The sequence below is a fragment of the Scyliorhinus torazame genome, chromosome 1 (assembly GCF_047496885.1).
Source record: "Scyliorhinus torazame isolate Kashiwa2021f chromosome 1, sScyTor2.1, whole genome shotgun sequence".
In the NCBI taxonomy this organism is placed as follows: domain Eukaryota; kingdom Metazoa; phylum Chordata; class Chondrichthyes; order Carcharhiniformes; family Scyliorhinidae; genus Scyliorhinus; species Scyliorhinus torazame.
Genome location: NC_092707.1, coordinates 149,600,852 through 149,616,846, shown reverse-complemented (window position 1 = coordinate 149,616,846; position 15,995 = coordinate 149,600,852). Strand labels below are relative to the sequence as shown.

Below are 15,995 nucleotides of genomic sequence, written 5' to 3'. Positions count from 1 at the left end.
TACTCTGCAAGCCCGGTGGTTGTGGTGGCTCTCAGAGTCTGGGGGCAGTGGAGGAAATACAGACGAGCGGAGGGAGCATCGGTCTGGGCCCCGATCTACAACAGCCATCGGTTTGTACCTGGTAGCCTGGATGGAGGATTCCGGAGATGGCAGAGAGCAGGAATTGAGAGGATGGGAGATCTATTTATAAACAGGAGCTTCCCTAGCTTGAAGGATTTGGAGGAGAAATTTGAATTGCCAGCAGGGAATGGGTTTAGATTTCTGCCGATGTGGGATTTTTTGAGAAGGCAGGTTCCCAAGTCCCGCACCACGGGGTGTACAAGACAGGTAGTTTCGAGAACATGGGTGGGAGAGGGAAAGGTATCAGATATCTACCAAGAACTTCTGGAGTCGGAGGAAACTCCGATAACAGACCTAAAGGGCAAGTGGGAAGTCGAGCTAGGGGGGGGATAGAGGCGGGTTTGTGGGCGGATGCCTTAAGCAGGGTTAACACATCCTCATCATGTGCCAGGCTTAGCTTGATACAACTCAAGGTATCCGCCGGGCACACATGACGGTGGCCCAGATGAGCAAGTTTTTTGGGGTGGAGGTCATGTGTACAAGATGCGCGGGAGGGCCAGCAAATCATGTCCACATGTTTTGGGCATGCCCAAAGTTTAGAAGATTTTGGCAGGGCTTTGCTACAGCTATGTTCACTTAAAACACGGGTGGTGCCGAGTCCAGAGGTGGCGATCTTTGGAGTGTCGGAAAAGCCGGGAGTCCAGGGGACGAGAGAGGCTGACGTCTTGGCCTTTGCCTCCCTTATACTGTTAATGTGGAGGGACTCGAAGCCCCCAAAATTAGAGATCTGGGTTAGTTACATGGCTGGGTTGCATAGGCTGATTATGGGGGGCGATTTCAATATGGTCCTGGATCCGAGGTTGGAACGGTCGAGCCCTAAGTCATCGAGGGTATTGGCGGTGGCCAGAGAATGGAGGTGGTTTATGGATCCTATGGGGGATGGACCCGTGGAGGCTTGGGAGGCCTAGGGCAAAGGAGTTCTTGTACCTCTCACATGTGCACCGGGTGTACTCCTGGATCGGTTTCTTTGTGGTGGATAAGACGCTGCTGGCTGGGGTGGCCCACTCGTAGTATTTGGCGATTGTGGTTTCCGACCAGGCGCCGCACTGAGTGGATTTGCGGGTGGTTCAGGGGGAGGCCCAACAGCCGCAGTGGAGGTTAGGTGTGGGGCTGTTGTCGGATCAGGGGGTATGTGAGTGGGTGACATTTGGGGCTATGCGGAGTTGAATGATATGGGGAGGTCACGGCCGCCACGCTGTGGGGGGCACTTAAGGTGGTAGTTAGGCGTGAATTAATTTTGATACGGGTGCTTAAGGAGAGGGTGGAGCGAGAGGCGAGGGTAAGGCTGGCAGATGAGTTCTGAAGGTGGTGCCAGAGAAGGAGTTGTTAAAGGAGAGGCAGAGGATGCAGATGGTGTTTGGGTTAGTATCAATGGGGAAGGCAGTATGACAGCTGCGGAGGGCCAGAGGGCCAGTGTACGAGTATGGGGAAAAGGCGAGTAGGATGCTGGCCCACCAGCTGTGGAAGCAGGCAGCCGGAGAGATCGGTCGGGTGAAGGATGAGAAGAGTAAGGTGTGGCGGACCCAAAGAGGGTGAATTGGGTATTTGAGGCCTTTTACAGGAGGCTGTATGAGTCGGAGCCCCTGCCTGGGGAGGAGGGGGTGAGAGGTTTGGAGTTTCCCAGGGACAGGGGGCCCTGATCGGGCTGAGGGAGGTGATGGACGGGGTAGGCGAGATGCAGGCAGAGAATACCCCGGGACCAGAATAGTTCCCAGCAGAGTTTTATAAGACATTTGATGTGGAGCTGGGATCATTGCTGGTGAGGACCTACAATGAGGCAAGGGGTAGTGGGGAGCTTCCCCAATATTGTCTCAGGCATCCATCTCCTTGATTTTGAAGAAGTATAAGGATCCGGAGCAGTGTGGGTGGTACTGCCCGATATTGCTGCTTAATGTTGATGCAAAACTATTGGCGAAAGTGTTGGCGTCGTGGATAGAGTACTATGTGCTGGGGGTGATAGTGGTGCTCAGGCTGCTTAATGTGATTATGATGCCCTCGGAAGGGCAGGAGGTAGAAGTAGTAGTGGCAATAGATGCGGAGAAGGCCTTTGATCGCGTGGAGTGGGCGTATTATTGGAGGTATTGGGTCTGTTTGGGTTTGACCAGGAGTTTGTGGACTGGGTTTCACTGTATGTGGATGATCTGCTGCCATACATTTCAGACCCAGTGGGCAGGTTTGAGAGGATCATGGAGATCCTGAGGAAATTTGGCTGGTTTTCGGGGTATAAATTGAACATGGAGTCATGGGTTTCCGACGGCAGGAGAGGAGGTTAGGGGAGTTGCTGTTCTGGGTGATAGGAGCGAGTTTTTAATATTTAGGTAGTGCCGAGTTGAGCCCAACCACACAAATTGAACTTGGCAAGGTTGGTGGAGGGAATGAGGTGGATTTCAAGAGGTTGGATGTGTTGCCGCTATCACAGGCTGGGCGGGTGCAGACGATTAAAATGACGGCACTGTCCATGTTCTTTTTTGTATTCCAGAACCTCCCCACCTTTGTCCTCAAGTCCATTTCTAGGAAGGCGAACGGGATAATTTCATGGTTTGTTTGGGCAGGGAAGAACCCACAGGGGAGGAGGGTGTTTTTGGAGACCAGGCAAGGGGAGGGGGACGGGGGGCTGGTGTTGCCAAATTTGATGAATTATAATTGGGTCGCAAACATCGCAATGGTGAGGAAATGGGCGGTGGAGTAGGAGTTGGTGTGGGGTCGGATGGAGGAGACGTCGTGTAGGGTGATGAGTTTGAAGGCACAGCTGTTGGCAACCCTTCTGTTCTCGCCAATCCAGCGCTCCGTGGTGCCAACTCCAGACCCAGAGCACAATATTGGGTCAATGTTATGGGTGTGGAGCCTATGTAGGCAGCATTTCGTGAATCGCATCTAAATGTTTTGGGCATGTCCAAAGCTGAGGGGGTTTTGGCAGGGGTTCTTGGATGTTATATCCGTGATTCTGGGTGTGGGGGTGGCACCAAGATGAAGGTGGCGATTTTCGGGGTGTCGGAAGATCCGGGAGTCCAGGTGGGGAGAAAGGCCTTTGCCTCCCTAATAGCCCAGGGGTTCAACTCTTGTTGAGTTGGTGGGACTCAGAGCCTGCTGAAGGCAGGGGTATGGGTGAGCAACCTGGCAGGATTCCTACAGTTGGAGGTCAGTTCGCTTTGCAGGGGGTTGGAGGAGGGGTTCACCTGGAAGTGGAAGCCATTCATTGATTACTTCAAGGTGGATTATAAATATATATATATATATATATATATATATATAAGGCACTTTTCAAAAAAAATTTGAGTACCCAATTATTTTTTTTTCCAATTAAGGGGCAATTTAGCATGGCCAATCCACCTAACCAGCTCATCTTTGGGTTGCGGGGGTGAAACACAGTTAGTCCAGTGTTGTGACCCTACCGTCAGTATTTTGGTCCCTGACTGTCAATGTCCCCCCGTCCTGTCTCCAACTTTTGAAGGTGGCATCGGTGAGTGCTGGTGTGAACCTGTAGTTATTGCAGATAGCGGCTTTGTCGGACATTTCCGTCAGTCTGAATTGCTGCCATAGTTGGTTCCACGTCTGGAGGGTGGCTATCACCACTGGGCTGCTGGAGTGTTTCTTGGGCGAGGATGGGAATGCCGCCGTGGCGAGGTCCCAGTGAGAGGTCTGCTTGCAGGAGGCCTCCACCGCGCGCACCCACTCGGTTTCTGGCTCCTTTGTCCATCCCATCACTCTTTCCGCTGTCACTGCCCAGTGGTAGAATTGTAGGTTTGGGAGGGCTAGCCCTCCCCTGGATTTTGTTTCTGTAGGACCTTCTTTGTGATCCTAGCATCCCCCCCCCCCCACCATACTGGTTTATACTGGTTGGGGCTGGTTTAGCACAGGGCTAAATCACTGGCTTTGAAAGCAGACCAAGGCAAGCCAGCAGCACGGTTCAATTCCCATACCAGCCTCCCCGAACAGGTGCTGGAATATGGCGACTAGGGGCTTTTCACAGTAACATCATTTGAAGTCTACTTGTGACAATAAGCGATGTTCATTTTCATTTCATTTCCATACAAACGCCATGATTAACTTGTCCAGTGAGTTTAAAAAAAAGGCCTTGGGGATATAGATCGGGATGCACATTAGTAGGAAGAGGTACCTGGGCAGTATATTCATTTTGGTCGTCTGTACTCTCCCCGCTAGAAAGAGTGGGAGTGTGTTCCATCTCTGCAGGTCTTTTTTGAAGTCCTCGGTCAGACTGGTCAAATTCCATTTGTAGATCCCCGTCCAGTCATGAGCGATTTGGATCCCCAGGTAGTGGAATTTGTGTCAGGCTTGTTTAAACGGCAGTCCCACCAGTGCTGCCCCTGCCCGGTGCCCCTGTGCAGGTGGAAGTACTGGGAGCTGGTGTTGTTTGTCCGTACTCTTGCCATGGAAGCATTCTACAGGAACTTCATGATAGGAATCCTTTTCTGAGCCCAAATCGCTCGCACCTCTATGAGGTACTTCCATTCGACTCTGTCGAAGGCCTTTTCTGCGTCCAGGATCACCTCAGGTGGCTCTGTCCTCGGATGGGGTCATGATTACGTTCTGCAGGCGCCTGATGTTCGATGTTGGCTGTCTACCTCTGACAAAGCCCGTTTGATCCTCTGCAACCACCTCTGGTACGCAGTCTTCTAGCCTTTTGGCTAGGATCTTGGCCAATATTTTGGTATCGACGTTTAGTAGCAAGATGGGTCTGTATGAACCGCATTCAGTCGGGTCTATGTCTTTCTTACATATTGAACATTCTCCTTTTTATGTTCTTGTTGGATGGCCTGATTTATATTACAAGAACACTTGTAGCTAAAGCTATAAACGATTTATTAACATTACCTGTGGGTAAACCAGAGGCAAAACGGCTTCCGGTGACGGTGATGAGCTGAGCGGACGTACATCAGGTGGCTCTCCTCCCAACCAGAATCAAATAGGTACTTTAAAATCGAAAGCAAAGTAACCTCAACAGAGGAAAGAAATCAACCGCAAAAGAAATGCCAGCAAACGGGAACTTGAGGGTCCAAAGGGACGGCAGAAGTGGCAGAAAGGACCACGAACAGCAAGCAGACAAACCGGCAGACCCAAAGTGCGAGGCGGCCCAGGCCACCCAAGAGAGGGAGACCATTGACCCGACCATCAAATTCCACCTCGCCACCTGGAGACTGCTGGAAGACCTTCCTCAAGAAGGAGCTGGCCGCCATGAAAGAAGCGATCTGAATTGAAATCCAGGTGGCGGTCCAGGTGGTGGTGACGGTCACCTTACAAAAACAATCGCAGGTTGGGGAAGAAATTGGCGGAGAGGATGATCCACGACCTCGAGAGAGCCTCGAGGGACCAAGGCGACGGGATTATCTTTCTGGAAGCAGAAGTCAAAAGGTTGGTGGCGGCCCAAAGGAGCTGAAAGGGGAAGGTCGAGGATCAGGAGAACAGGTCTCGGCCTGACAGAAGGCATGGAGGGTAGAGACCTACCCGGCACATCTTTTGTGTTGTGGGGGCGAAACCCACGCAAACATGGGGAGAATGTGCAAACTCCACCCGGACAGTGACCCAGAGCTGGGATCGAACCTGGGGCCTCGGCGCCGTGTGACAGCAGTGCTAACCACTACCCCACCAAGGTGCCCTTGAGCCTGACAAATCTTAAATGTTTGTTCCAAAGACAGCTCCTATTCCCTCAGCAACCATTCCCTCAGCTTATTTTCAATCTGGTTCCGAATCACAGAAGATTCCACCGCAGAACAATTACAGGTTTTAGCTCTTAACTTTAAATCAGTGATGAAATGATCTATGAATTCTCCTCTCTTCTATAAACGTGATCCAAACACATAGCGCTCATAAATTTCACACTTTCTGGGAGTGCAATGTGCACAAATCTTCAAATTACTTCATTAAAACTTTTTACTATCTTCATTGTTTGCAAATTTAAAGGTATTAAACAGAGCAATTGTTGGGGCACTGCCGCTATTAGGAGCATTGTTACCTTACATGAATCTGATTGATCTTCTAAATTTACTGCAGCAAGATACAGGTTCAATTGTTGTTTAAACACACGCCAGTTGCTGTCCACGTTATCATGAAATCTGAGACCATAAGACATAGGAGCAGAATTAGGCCACTCAGCCCATAGAGTCTGCTCTGCCTTTCAATCATGGCTGATATTTTTCTCATCCCCATTCTCCTGCCTTCTCCCCATAACCCTTGATCCCCTTATTAATCAAGAACCCATCTATCTCTGTCTTAAAGACATTCAGTGATTTGGCCTCCACAGCCTTCTGCGGCAGAGAGTTCCACAGATTCACCACCCTCTGGCTGAAAAAACTCCTCCTCATCTCTGTTTTAAAGGATTGTCCCTTTAGTCTGAGATTGTGTCCTCTGCTCCTAGTTTTTCCTGCAAGTGGAAACATCCTCTCCACGTCCACTCTATCCAGGCCTCGCACTATTTTGTAAGTTTCAATAAGATCCCCCCCTCATCCTTCTAAACTCCAACAAGTACAGACTCAGAGTCCTCAACCGTTCCTCATACGACAAGCTCTTCATTTCAGGGATCATTCTTGTGAACCTCCTCTGGACCCTTTCCAAGGCCAGCACATCCTTCCTTAGGTACGGGGCCCAAAACTACTCACAATACTCCAAATGGGGTCTGACCAGAGACTTATATAGCCTCAGAAGAACATCACTGCTCTTGTATTCTAGCCCTCTCGACATGAATGCTAACATTGCATTTGCCTTCCTAACTGCCGACTGAACCTGCACATTAACCTTAAGACAATCGTGAACAAGGACTCCCATGTCCCTTTGTGCTTCTGATTTCCTAAGCATCTCACCATTTAGAAAATAGTCTATGCCTCCATTTGTCCTTCCAAAGTGCATAACCTCACACTTTTCCACATTGTTTTCCATCTGCCACTTCTTTGCCCGCTCTCCTAGCCTGTCTGCAGCCTGCCTGCTTTCTCAGTACTACCTGGCCCTCTACAGATCTTTGTATCATCTGCAAACTTAGCAACAGGGCCTTCAGTTCCTTCTTTCAGATCATTAATGTATATTGTGAAAAGTTGTGGTCCCAGCACCGACCTGGGGCACACCACGAGTCACCGGCTGCCATCCTGAAAAAGACCCCTTTATCCCCATATTGGTGGCTTCAAAGACTCCATGTTGTTAATTCCTGCAGTCTGCAAAATCTTTGTGGACCTCGTGGCAGGCTTTCTCAGTGTTTAATACCATCCAGCCCTGGTACCATGTTGTGTTCTTGTCAGATGGCCTAATTTATATTACAAGAACACTTGTCGCTCAAGCAATAAATGATTTATTAACATTAACTGTGGGTCAACTATATACAAAATAACAGCATGATCTCGCACAAGCAACCTCTCTATCCAACCAGTCTGCGGTCACCTGACTCTAACATTCACTGATATACTAATGAGACTCCTAGTGATCAGTCAGTGAATTACAACACAACCATGTTATCACTACACTCCTCATGTCTGCATGGGTTTCCACCAGGTGCTCGGGTATCCTCCTAGTCCAAAGGTGTGCTGGTTTGGTGGATTGGCCATGATCAATGCGCGTGGTTACAAGGAGAGGGCGGGAGAGTGGACCTAGGTAGATTGCTCTTTCGGAGGGTCGGTGTACACTCGATGGGCCAAATGGCCTCCTTCTGCACTGTCGGGATTCTATAGAAATGTAACTCCCAAAAAATGAAAGTTTACGTTGCTGGGATGTTAAAATGTTACAATTCTGAAATCCAACCCAAAACCACATTCTTCCAATTTTACAAAGCAAGGCATAGAGGCAGATAATTTGTTTGCAGCCTGCTGAAAAAAATAGATAGGGCTGAGATGTTGTTAAATGGGAAAAGCAAAATAATAACCAACAGCTGCTGTCAGTTTCATGCACTGCAGCGTGCCTGAAAGGGAACACTGCCCCCAGCCCTGACCCTTCCAATCTCTCCCCATTGATACTTCCAATTTCCTCCACAAGGGCTCTGATCTCATCTGTTCTGGCCTCTAATATTGCCTATAGCCTCTGATCTCCTGACAAGTTGTTTTGATAGCACTCACACTTCTCTCCACTCTCCCTTTGTTGCAACCTGTTGGCAAAGGCCTACCTGATGATAGCTAGCCAGTCTCTTAATCTGGCTGGCTGCAGCAGAGACATTTAGACTTTAAAAAAATACACGTCAATACTTTGTTAAATTTGGCAGGAAAATCCATTCTTCAAGGAACTTTCAGCTCTCTGCTTCAAATTAATATTCAGTCCACTGTTTAAGAGTACTGAGATCACATTGCATACTGACCTTTCCAAAGGATCCCTGACCAAGTACTTTCAGCAGCTCGAAGTGGGAAGTATCTGCTTTTTCTGACCCCTCTTTCACATGATGAGTGATGTTGATCTCTTTTATGTTCTCTTCATCCTGAAATACAAGATTAGCACTGTTAAAAATCAAGTGCTCTTCCAACTCACTCCATTCACATTCACAATAAAAGGCATCCTTCCATTAAAACTTGCAAACTTATGTAAATCATAAATATGTAAAATGAATAAGGTCACAGATCAGCCATGATCTCAGTGATTAGCAGATCAGATTCAAGAAACTAAACAGCCTACTCTTGTTCTATGATAGAACATTATAGGACTAACAATTTCCCTATACTAGAGTTGGAAGCATCAGAGGCCAATGCTCAATGCCTGATTGCGCCCTTGCAAAGTCGGAAAACGTCCCACTCCCTTTCAAAACCGTCTTTATCACCCAGCCTCAAAAGACATAACCTTGACCCCCATCCTTGAAAAATATCATCCCATTTCTAAAAAGCCCTTTGCTCTTCAAAGTCCTTGATGTTTTGTTGTCCTGTGCCCACCACACAATGTCTTGTCTGAATCTCTCTACTCTGGTTTCGCCCCCTACCACAGTACTGAAATAATCAGTCACAGATGACATTCTCGGTGCAATACCCCATCTTATCCTTTTCAACATTTGTGTGTTCTCTAACATGAATGGCAAAATCATCCTCCTGCAATACTACTATATTGTCCAGCTGAGTGGGATTGTCCACGTTTGGTTTCACTCTTTGCTATTTTATCATAGCCAAAGCACCTTCAACAATGTCTTCTCTTGCACCCGTACCATTAACTCTGAAATCCAAAAATAATCTACCCAAGGTTCCCTACTGCTCCACATGCTAACACTCGGAAACATCACCTCAGGACATGGGATCAGCTTCACATATATGTTGAGATTGCCCAGGTCTACCTTTTCAAACCTCTTTGGACCCCTGGACTACCTTCACGTCGTCAATCTGCTGGTCCAACATCCAATGTTGGATGAATTGCATTTTTCTCCACTGAAATATTGTAAGACTGAAGCCATCACCTTAAGTTCCAACTTATCTCATGCATTTGCTCTCATTCAATTCCCTTACCATATCTGGTCTCAATTATTTGAAAGCTCTCCCAATCAGCCTCCCACCTTCTAGTTGCCATAAATTTCAGCCCATTCAAGATTCTGCTATTACTCTGCTAACCCACACCAAATCTTGATCACCCATCACCTTTATGCTTGCTGAACGACAGTGGCTCACACTCCCCCATCACCTCCAATTTAAAGTAAGCACCTTTTGTGTCAAAGTGCTTCCAGGGCCTCGCCCCTGCCCATCTATCTTTGTAAACCTCCAAGAACTCAGCTATCCTCCAACTGTGGCCTTTAATGCATCCCCCACCTCCCTTGCCCCTCAGCTGACAACCATGCCTTCAGCTGTTGAGGATCTAAGATCTGGAATTCTCCCCTTAAACCGTTCAACATTTTGGTCCTCCTCCAAGTGTTACTTAAATACTTTCATCAAGATTTTAATTATGTGTCCTAATACTGCACCTCTTCTTCAGCTTAATGTCATTTATGTCTGATTACTAGTTGGCGAAATGCCTTGGAATATTTATGCCTGTGGCTATTTGTGTGTTTGTTTTTCATGAAAAAAATGTTAAGGAGCAATTTAGCGTGGCCAATCCATCTACTTTGCACATCTTTGGGTTATGGGGGTGAGACCCACACAGACACGGGGAGAATGTGCAAACTCTGTGACAGTTGAGGAGTATTATATCTAAGATCTTCCCGATTAGTCGAGGTTGTAAACTACCAGACAAGGCCTTGTGAATATCTAAAGTAAGGCTCGCTATTTGGGAGTTCTAATTATAGTATCCACAATGTGCCTTGCTTTCACTACCTTCCGTGTACAGGATAGACTGTGACTTAGACGGCTATCTTTTCCTTAATGTCGACCAAATATTTATAATTCTTGAGAGCCAGGCATGGGTAAGTAACCCTTCAGATAGCCTCAAAGGGTGAGAATATGATGAGTCTTAGTTAAATGTCACTCTTATTTATTAAAATAGACACGGATCTGTATGGTAAAATATATACACAATTTATTGAAAGAAAAAAGGAAATACAAGTATTTTTGATAAATGATACAGTTTGACAAATACAGGATCTGTGATGAGTTAGCCTGTGACCTCCCTAACTACATAATTGCTTTGGCTATAAACATCTCATACTTACATCGACTAGTAGTCTTGGAGCTCGATACTCAATCAAGAGCAGAACTCTATGAGTCGAGACAGCAGCTTGGTCAAATAAACACCAGCAATCTCCCAAACAGCTCTCCAAGCGAAACTCTAACTTTCGCAGCTTGTTCTTAAACATTTATATCTTTTTTGTAGTTAGGGAGTTTTTGCAGAGCATTTGCTTCTGAAAAATAGATGGACTCCCCAGTTATTTCGAGACAAGGAACAGTCTCTCTCTTGGTCGGCAAGACCTTGGTTTCTAGGGAGGTCCAGCAGGGCACCTGTTCCTAAAGATACGAGGTTGATACCTCCGTAGCTATCTCCAGAAAAACACCAGCCTTCCTTCTTGGCAAGGTCTCTTGCGGAGGATTCTGCACCTTCTGGGCGGCCCGACGCCGGAATAGTTCACTCCACTCCTCGGCGCCGGTACGGCCCGCCTCACCGGGTAGGGGAGAATCCCACCCAATCACTGTGAATCTGTTAACACATCTTTGTGATTGCGGTTTCTGTCATTTATGAAATGAAGTTAGAAATGAAATGTTGAGAAAATGTACAAGACATTCTCTGCTGGTACTTTTCCCTGGAAGATGCCTTGGAACATTTCCCTACATTAAATGCCCCGTGTTATTCTTTAAAAAAAAAAAAAATTTAGAGTACCCAATTTTTAAAATAAATTTAGAGTACCCAATTCATTTTTTCCAATTAAGGGGCAATTTTAGCATGACCAATCCACCTATACTGCAAATCTTTTGGGTGCAAACTCCACACGAATAGTGAGCCAGGGCCAGGATCGAACCTGGGACCTCAGCGCCGTGAGGCAACCATGCTAACCACTTGTGCCACCGTGCTGCCCCCCGTGTTATTCTTAAGGACACTTCTAGAAAGGTTTAGCAGAGATGTGCGGGGTAAGTTTTTCACGCAAAGAGTGGTGGGTGCGTGATACCTGCTGCCAGAGGATGTGGTGGAAGCAGGCACATTAGCAACATTTAAGAGGCATCTGGATAGGTCACATGAATAGGGAGGAAATAGAGGAATACGGACTGAGTAAGAGCAGAAGGTTTTTTTTTTAGTTAGGACATCATGATCGGCACAGGTTTGGAGGGCTGAAGGACTGTGCTGTACTTTTCTTTGTTCTTTGTAGATGAAGTGGGAATCGATGAAGCAGCTAATCAGCCACCTTGCCATAGAAATCCATAACTTTAGCTCCTTCATGACTCCAACTTTGACTCCAAATGGTCTCTTGAATGATTCCAGAGTTACACTTATTATTTTAACAGTAGCTAAAATAATGATTCCAGAGTTTCACTTATTATTTTAACATTAGCTAAAATACTCTGTTCTGATTGTGATCAAACCATCTAATCTGCAGGTCAAAATCATCATTTAAAGCTCATTGTGTGAAAACTAGAGTCAATAGGAATAAGGGTGAAAACTCTCCACTAGTTGGAATCATACCTGACACAAAGTAAGATGGTTGTGGTTAGCACTGCTGCTTCACAGCGCCAGGAACCGGGTTTGATTCCCACTTGGGTCACTGTCTGTGTGGAGTCGGTGCGTTCTTCCCATGTCTGCATGGGTTTCCTCCGTGCTGTTAAGTAAATTGGACATTCGGAATTCTCCCTCAGTGTACCTGAACATGCCCCGGAGTGTGGCGACGAGGGGATTTTCACAGTAACTTCATTGCATTGCGAATGTAAGCCTACTTGTGACACTAATAAAGATTATTATTATTATGGTAGACATCACTGGACATCTCTGCAGGAATTCCTCAGGTTAGTGTCCTAGGTGCAATCATCTTCAGCTGCTTTGCCAATAACCTTTCCTTCCATCAGAAGGTCAGAAGTGGGGATGTTCGCTGATGGCTGCGCAATATTCAGCACCATTCATGATTTCTCAGATACTGAAGCAGCCCATGTCCAAATGCAGTAAGCCTTGACAAACTCCAGGCTTCAGCTGACAACTGGCAAGTAAGATTCATGCCACACAAATGCCAGGCCATGATCATCTCAAACAAGAGAGAATCTAACCCCTGGCTCTAAGCTTTCTCAGAAATATGGCCAAATTACAAGAGACGCTGTCGCATGATGGGAAATTTGGTCAAGTAAAAACACTAAAGAAATCATAGAGGCCTGAAGAATTTCCGGAAATCCAGTTTCTTCAACAAGAAACTGCATATCGCAAGCCTCAAAAGGAGATTGTTAACAACTGCGTGATAAGGCAAAAGAAAACAACTATGTGACAAAGAAAGCTGGAGGGTGTTTGAAACCAGGCGACTGGAGGCATTGAAACTGTTAATCTGGAAGCTGTTTTATGGCATAATGGAACAAATGGATCGTGTTTATTGTATCTGTGAAACACAACCTCAGCAGCCAGAGGGTAATAAAACTGACATCATCAAATCTTCGAGAAGTTGGAAGAAATAATATAAAAGAAGCAAAGATTTGAAATTTCATCAATGAGAATGCAGGGAATAATCATTGCAGACGCATACTCAAGAGTCAAGAACTCGGAGACCAATAAAGCATCCTTCCAGAAAGCCCGGCCAGCTGTTCTGATTGGGGTCACGTTTGAGTTCGATTTAGTAGTTGAGTGAGTTATCACTGATTGAGTTAAAGTCTGTGTCACATTTATTGAGTTAAAGTTTGTGTGAAGGATTTTTATTAAGGGTTAAGTATTAGTCTGTGTGACAATAATTAACTGCATAAATATCTTTGTGACACTGACGAATGTGATATAAAATAGTTACTTTAGAGATACTAGTTAATGTAATGTAGAAATAAGCCACTTTGATTCTGGCAGATAGAGACAAAGGGATTTGAGACCGCATGGAAAAAGCAGGAAGAGGTGTGTCTATGAGAGTGATGCTGCAATGATAGGGGCCAGAGAAAGGGATTGGAAGTGAGCCAATCAGAATAGATCAAACAGGTCAGGAGGGATATAGGCTGACCTATGGGCGTCGAGTATGTGAAACTTGATACCATTTGAATTGATTTGCAGAGATCCCTTTGTCTCTTTGTTCATTCGCTTTCTGGAGTGTAGGAGACTGGATGTCTCTTATGTTTCTGTAAGATGAATTAAGCTTGCAAGCTAAATAAATAACTTCTTTTTACGTGCGAATCCATCTCAACTTTTATTGAGGCCAGACTGACGGAGAAAGAAATTTGGGCATCAACATTTGGTGCCGAAAACCGGGATTTCTCAGGGCGATCCTGATCCAACTGCGAAATCAGAATTAGACTGATTATGAACAGGAGGATGGGGAACAAAGGGCCCTCAATGTAGAACTGGAAAACGACCGCGCATTGATTGTTCCCCTCTTCTTATCGTCTGATTAGTCTGGTCACTCGCGGTTGGCACAGAAAGACCGCCTCGACGAAATCACAGGTCAGTCTGGGGATTAGCATTTTAATTGATGGGACTTTATTTGTGAATTAATTCGGCTGGGGTAGGCTGTATTGTTGATGTAACATTTAAAATATAAATGGTTCAACTTTATTTGTGAGTTAATTCGGCTGGGGTAGGCTGTATTGTTGATGTAACATTTAAAATATAAATGGTTCAACTTTATTTGTGAGTTAATTCGGCTGGGGTAGGCTGTATTGTTGATGTAACATTTAAAATATAAATGGTTCAACTTTATTTGTGAGTTAATTCGGTTGGGTTACGTTATGAGAGGTAGATGTAACATTTGAAATTGAAAATGGTTCACCTCTATATGTCTGTGTGTTAAAAATATAGTTGATTAAGCTAAAATTGTCTCCTTGGACTGTATTGGCGAAAAACGCAGTTCCGAGGGCTAGTTGAGATTGTGGGGAATGCTGCATATTGGTTGAAGCAGAAGTCTCTCAAAGGGTTAACAGCAGCAGGCAAAGTCATGCCAGACAGTGCTTCTCACTCAGGCCTTGAGATAACAGCGCCAGTCGCTAGTGTAATCGGACACCTTTCCTTTGAGTCAGTGAACTCCAGCAAAGTTACGTTTTGAATTAATTAAAGGAAACCAGTGGGTTTCTCCACCTCTTTGATAAAAGTTATTATTTTCAAAAGCAATTGATTGAAATTGCCAGAATCTTAAGTTTTACTTACTTGAAATAAGGTTTATCTCATTTTATCTGGAGATTAATAGAACAAAGAACAAAGAACAAAGAACAAAGAAATGTACAGCACAGGAACAGGCCCTTCGGCCCTCCAAGCCCGTGCCGACCATACTGCCCGACTAAACTACAATCTTCTACACTTCCTGGGTCCGTATCCTTCTATTCCCATCCTATTCATATATTTGTCAAGATGCCCCTTAAATGTCCCTATCGTCCCTGCCTCCACTACCTCCTCCGGTAGTGAGTTCCAGGCACCCACTACCCTCTGCGTAAAAAACTTGCCTCGTACATCTACTCTAAACTTTGCCCCTCTCACCTTAAACCTATGCCCCCTAGTAATTGACCCCTCTACCCTGGGGAAAAGCCTCTGACTATCCACTCTGTCTATGCCCCTCATAATTTTGTATACCTCTATCAGGTCGCCCCTCAACCTCCTTCGTTCCAGTGAGAACAAACCGAGTTTATTCAATCGCTCCTCATAGCTTATGCCCTCCATACCAGGCAACATTCTGGTAAACCTCTTCTGCACCCTCTCTAAAGCCTCCACATCCTTCTGGTAGTGTGGCGACCAGAATTGAACACTATACTCCAAGTGTGGCCTAACTAAGGTTCTATACAGCTGCAACATGACTTGCCAATTCTTATACTCAATGCCCCGGCCAATGAAGGCAAGCATGCCGTATGCCTTCTTGACTACCTTCTCCACCTGTGTAGCCCCTTTCAGTGATCTGTGGACCTGTACTCCTAGATCTCTTTGACTTTCAATACTCTTGAGGGTTCTACCATTCACTGTATATTCCCTACCTGCATTAGCCCTTCCAAAATGCATTACCTCACATTTGTCCAGGTTAAACTCCATCTGCCATCTCTCCGCCCAAGTCTCCAGACAATCTAAATCCTGCTGTATCCTCAGACAGTCCTCATCGCTATCCGCAATTCCACCAACCTTTGTGTCGTCTGCAAACTTACTAATCAGACCAGTTACATTTTCCTCCAAATCATTTATATATACTACAAAGAGCAAAGGTCCCAGCACTGATCCCTGTGGAACACCACTGGTCACAGCCCTCCAATTAGAAAAGCATCCCTCCATTGCTACCCTCTGCCTTCTATGGCCTAGCCAGTTCTGTATCCACCTTGCCAGTTCACCCCTGATCCCGTGTGACTTCACCTTTTGTACTAGTCTACCATGAGGGACCTTGTCAAAGGCCTTACTGAAGTCCATATAGACAA

The 15,995-nt window shown here is 46.0% G+C and overlaps 1 protein-coding gene across 3 annotated transcripts in view; it reads right to left on the bottom strand.

The window, feature by feature from the left end:
• rps6ka1 (ribosomal protein S6 kinase a, polypeptide 1) overlaps window positions 1-15,995 on the bottom strand; it is a 491,911-nt gene that overhangs the window by 239,645 nt on the left and 236,271 nt on the right. For all 3 annotated transcript variants that reach the window (XM_072501006.1, XM_072501007.1, XM_072501008.1), the window contains one exon: window positions 8,408-8,524. In XM_072501006.1, coding sequence (XP_072357107.1) covers window positions 8,408-8,524 — 117 coding nt within the window. The remainder of the gene's footprint in view (window positions 1-8,407; window positions 8,525-15,995) is intronic.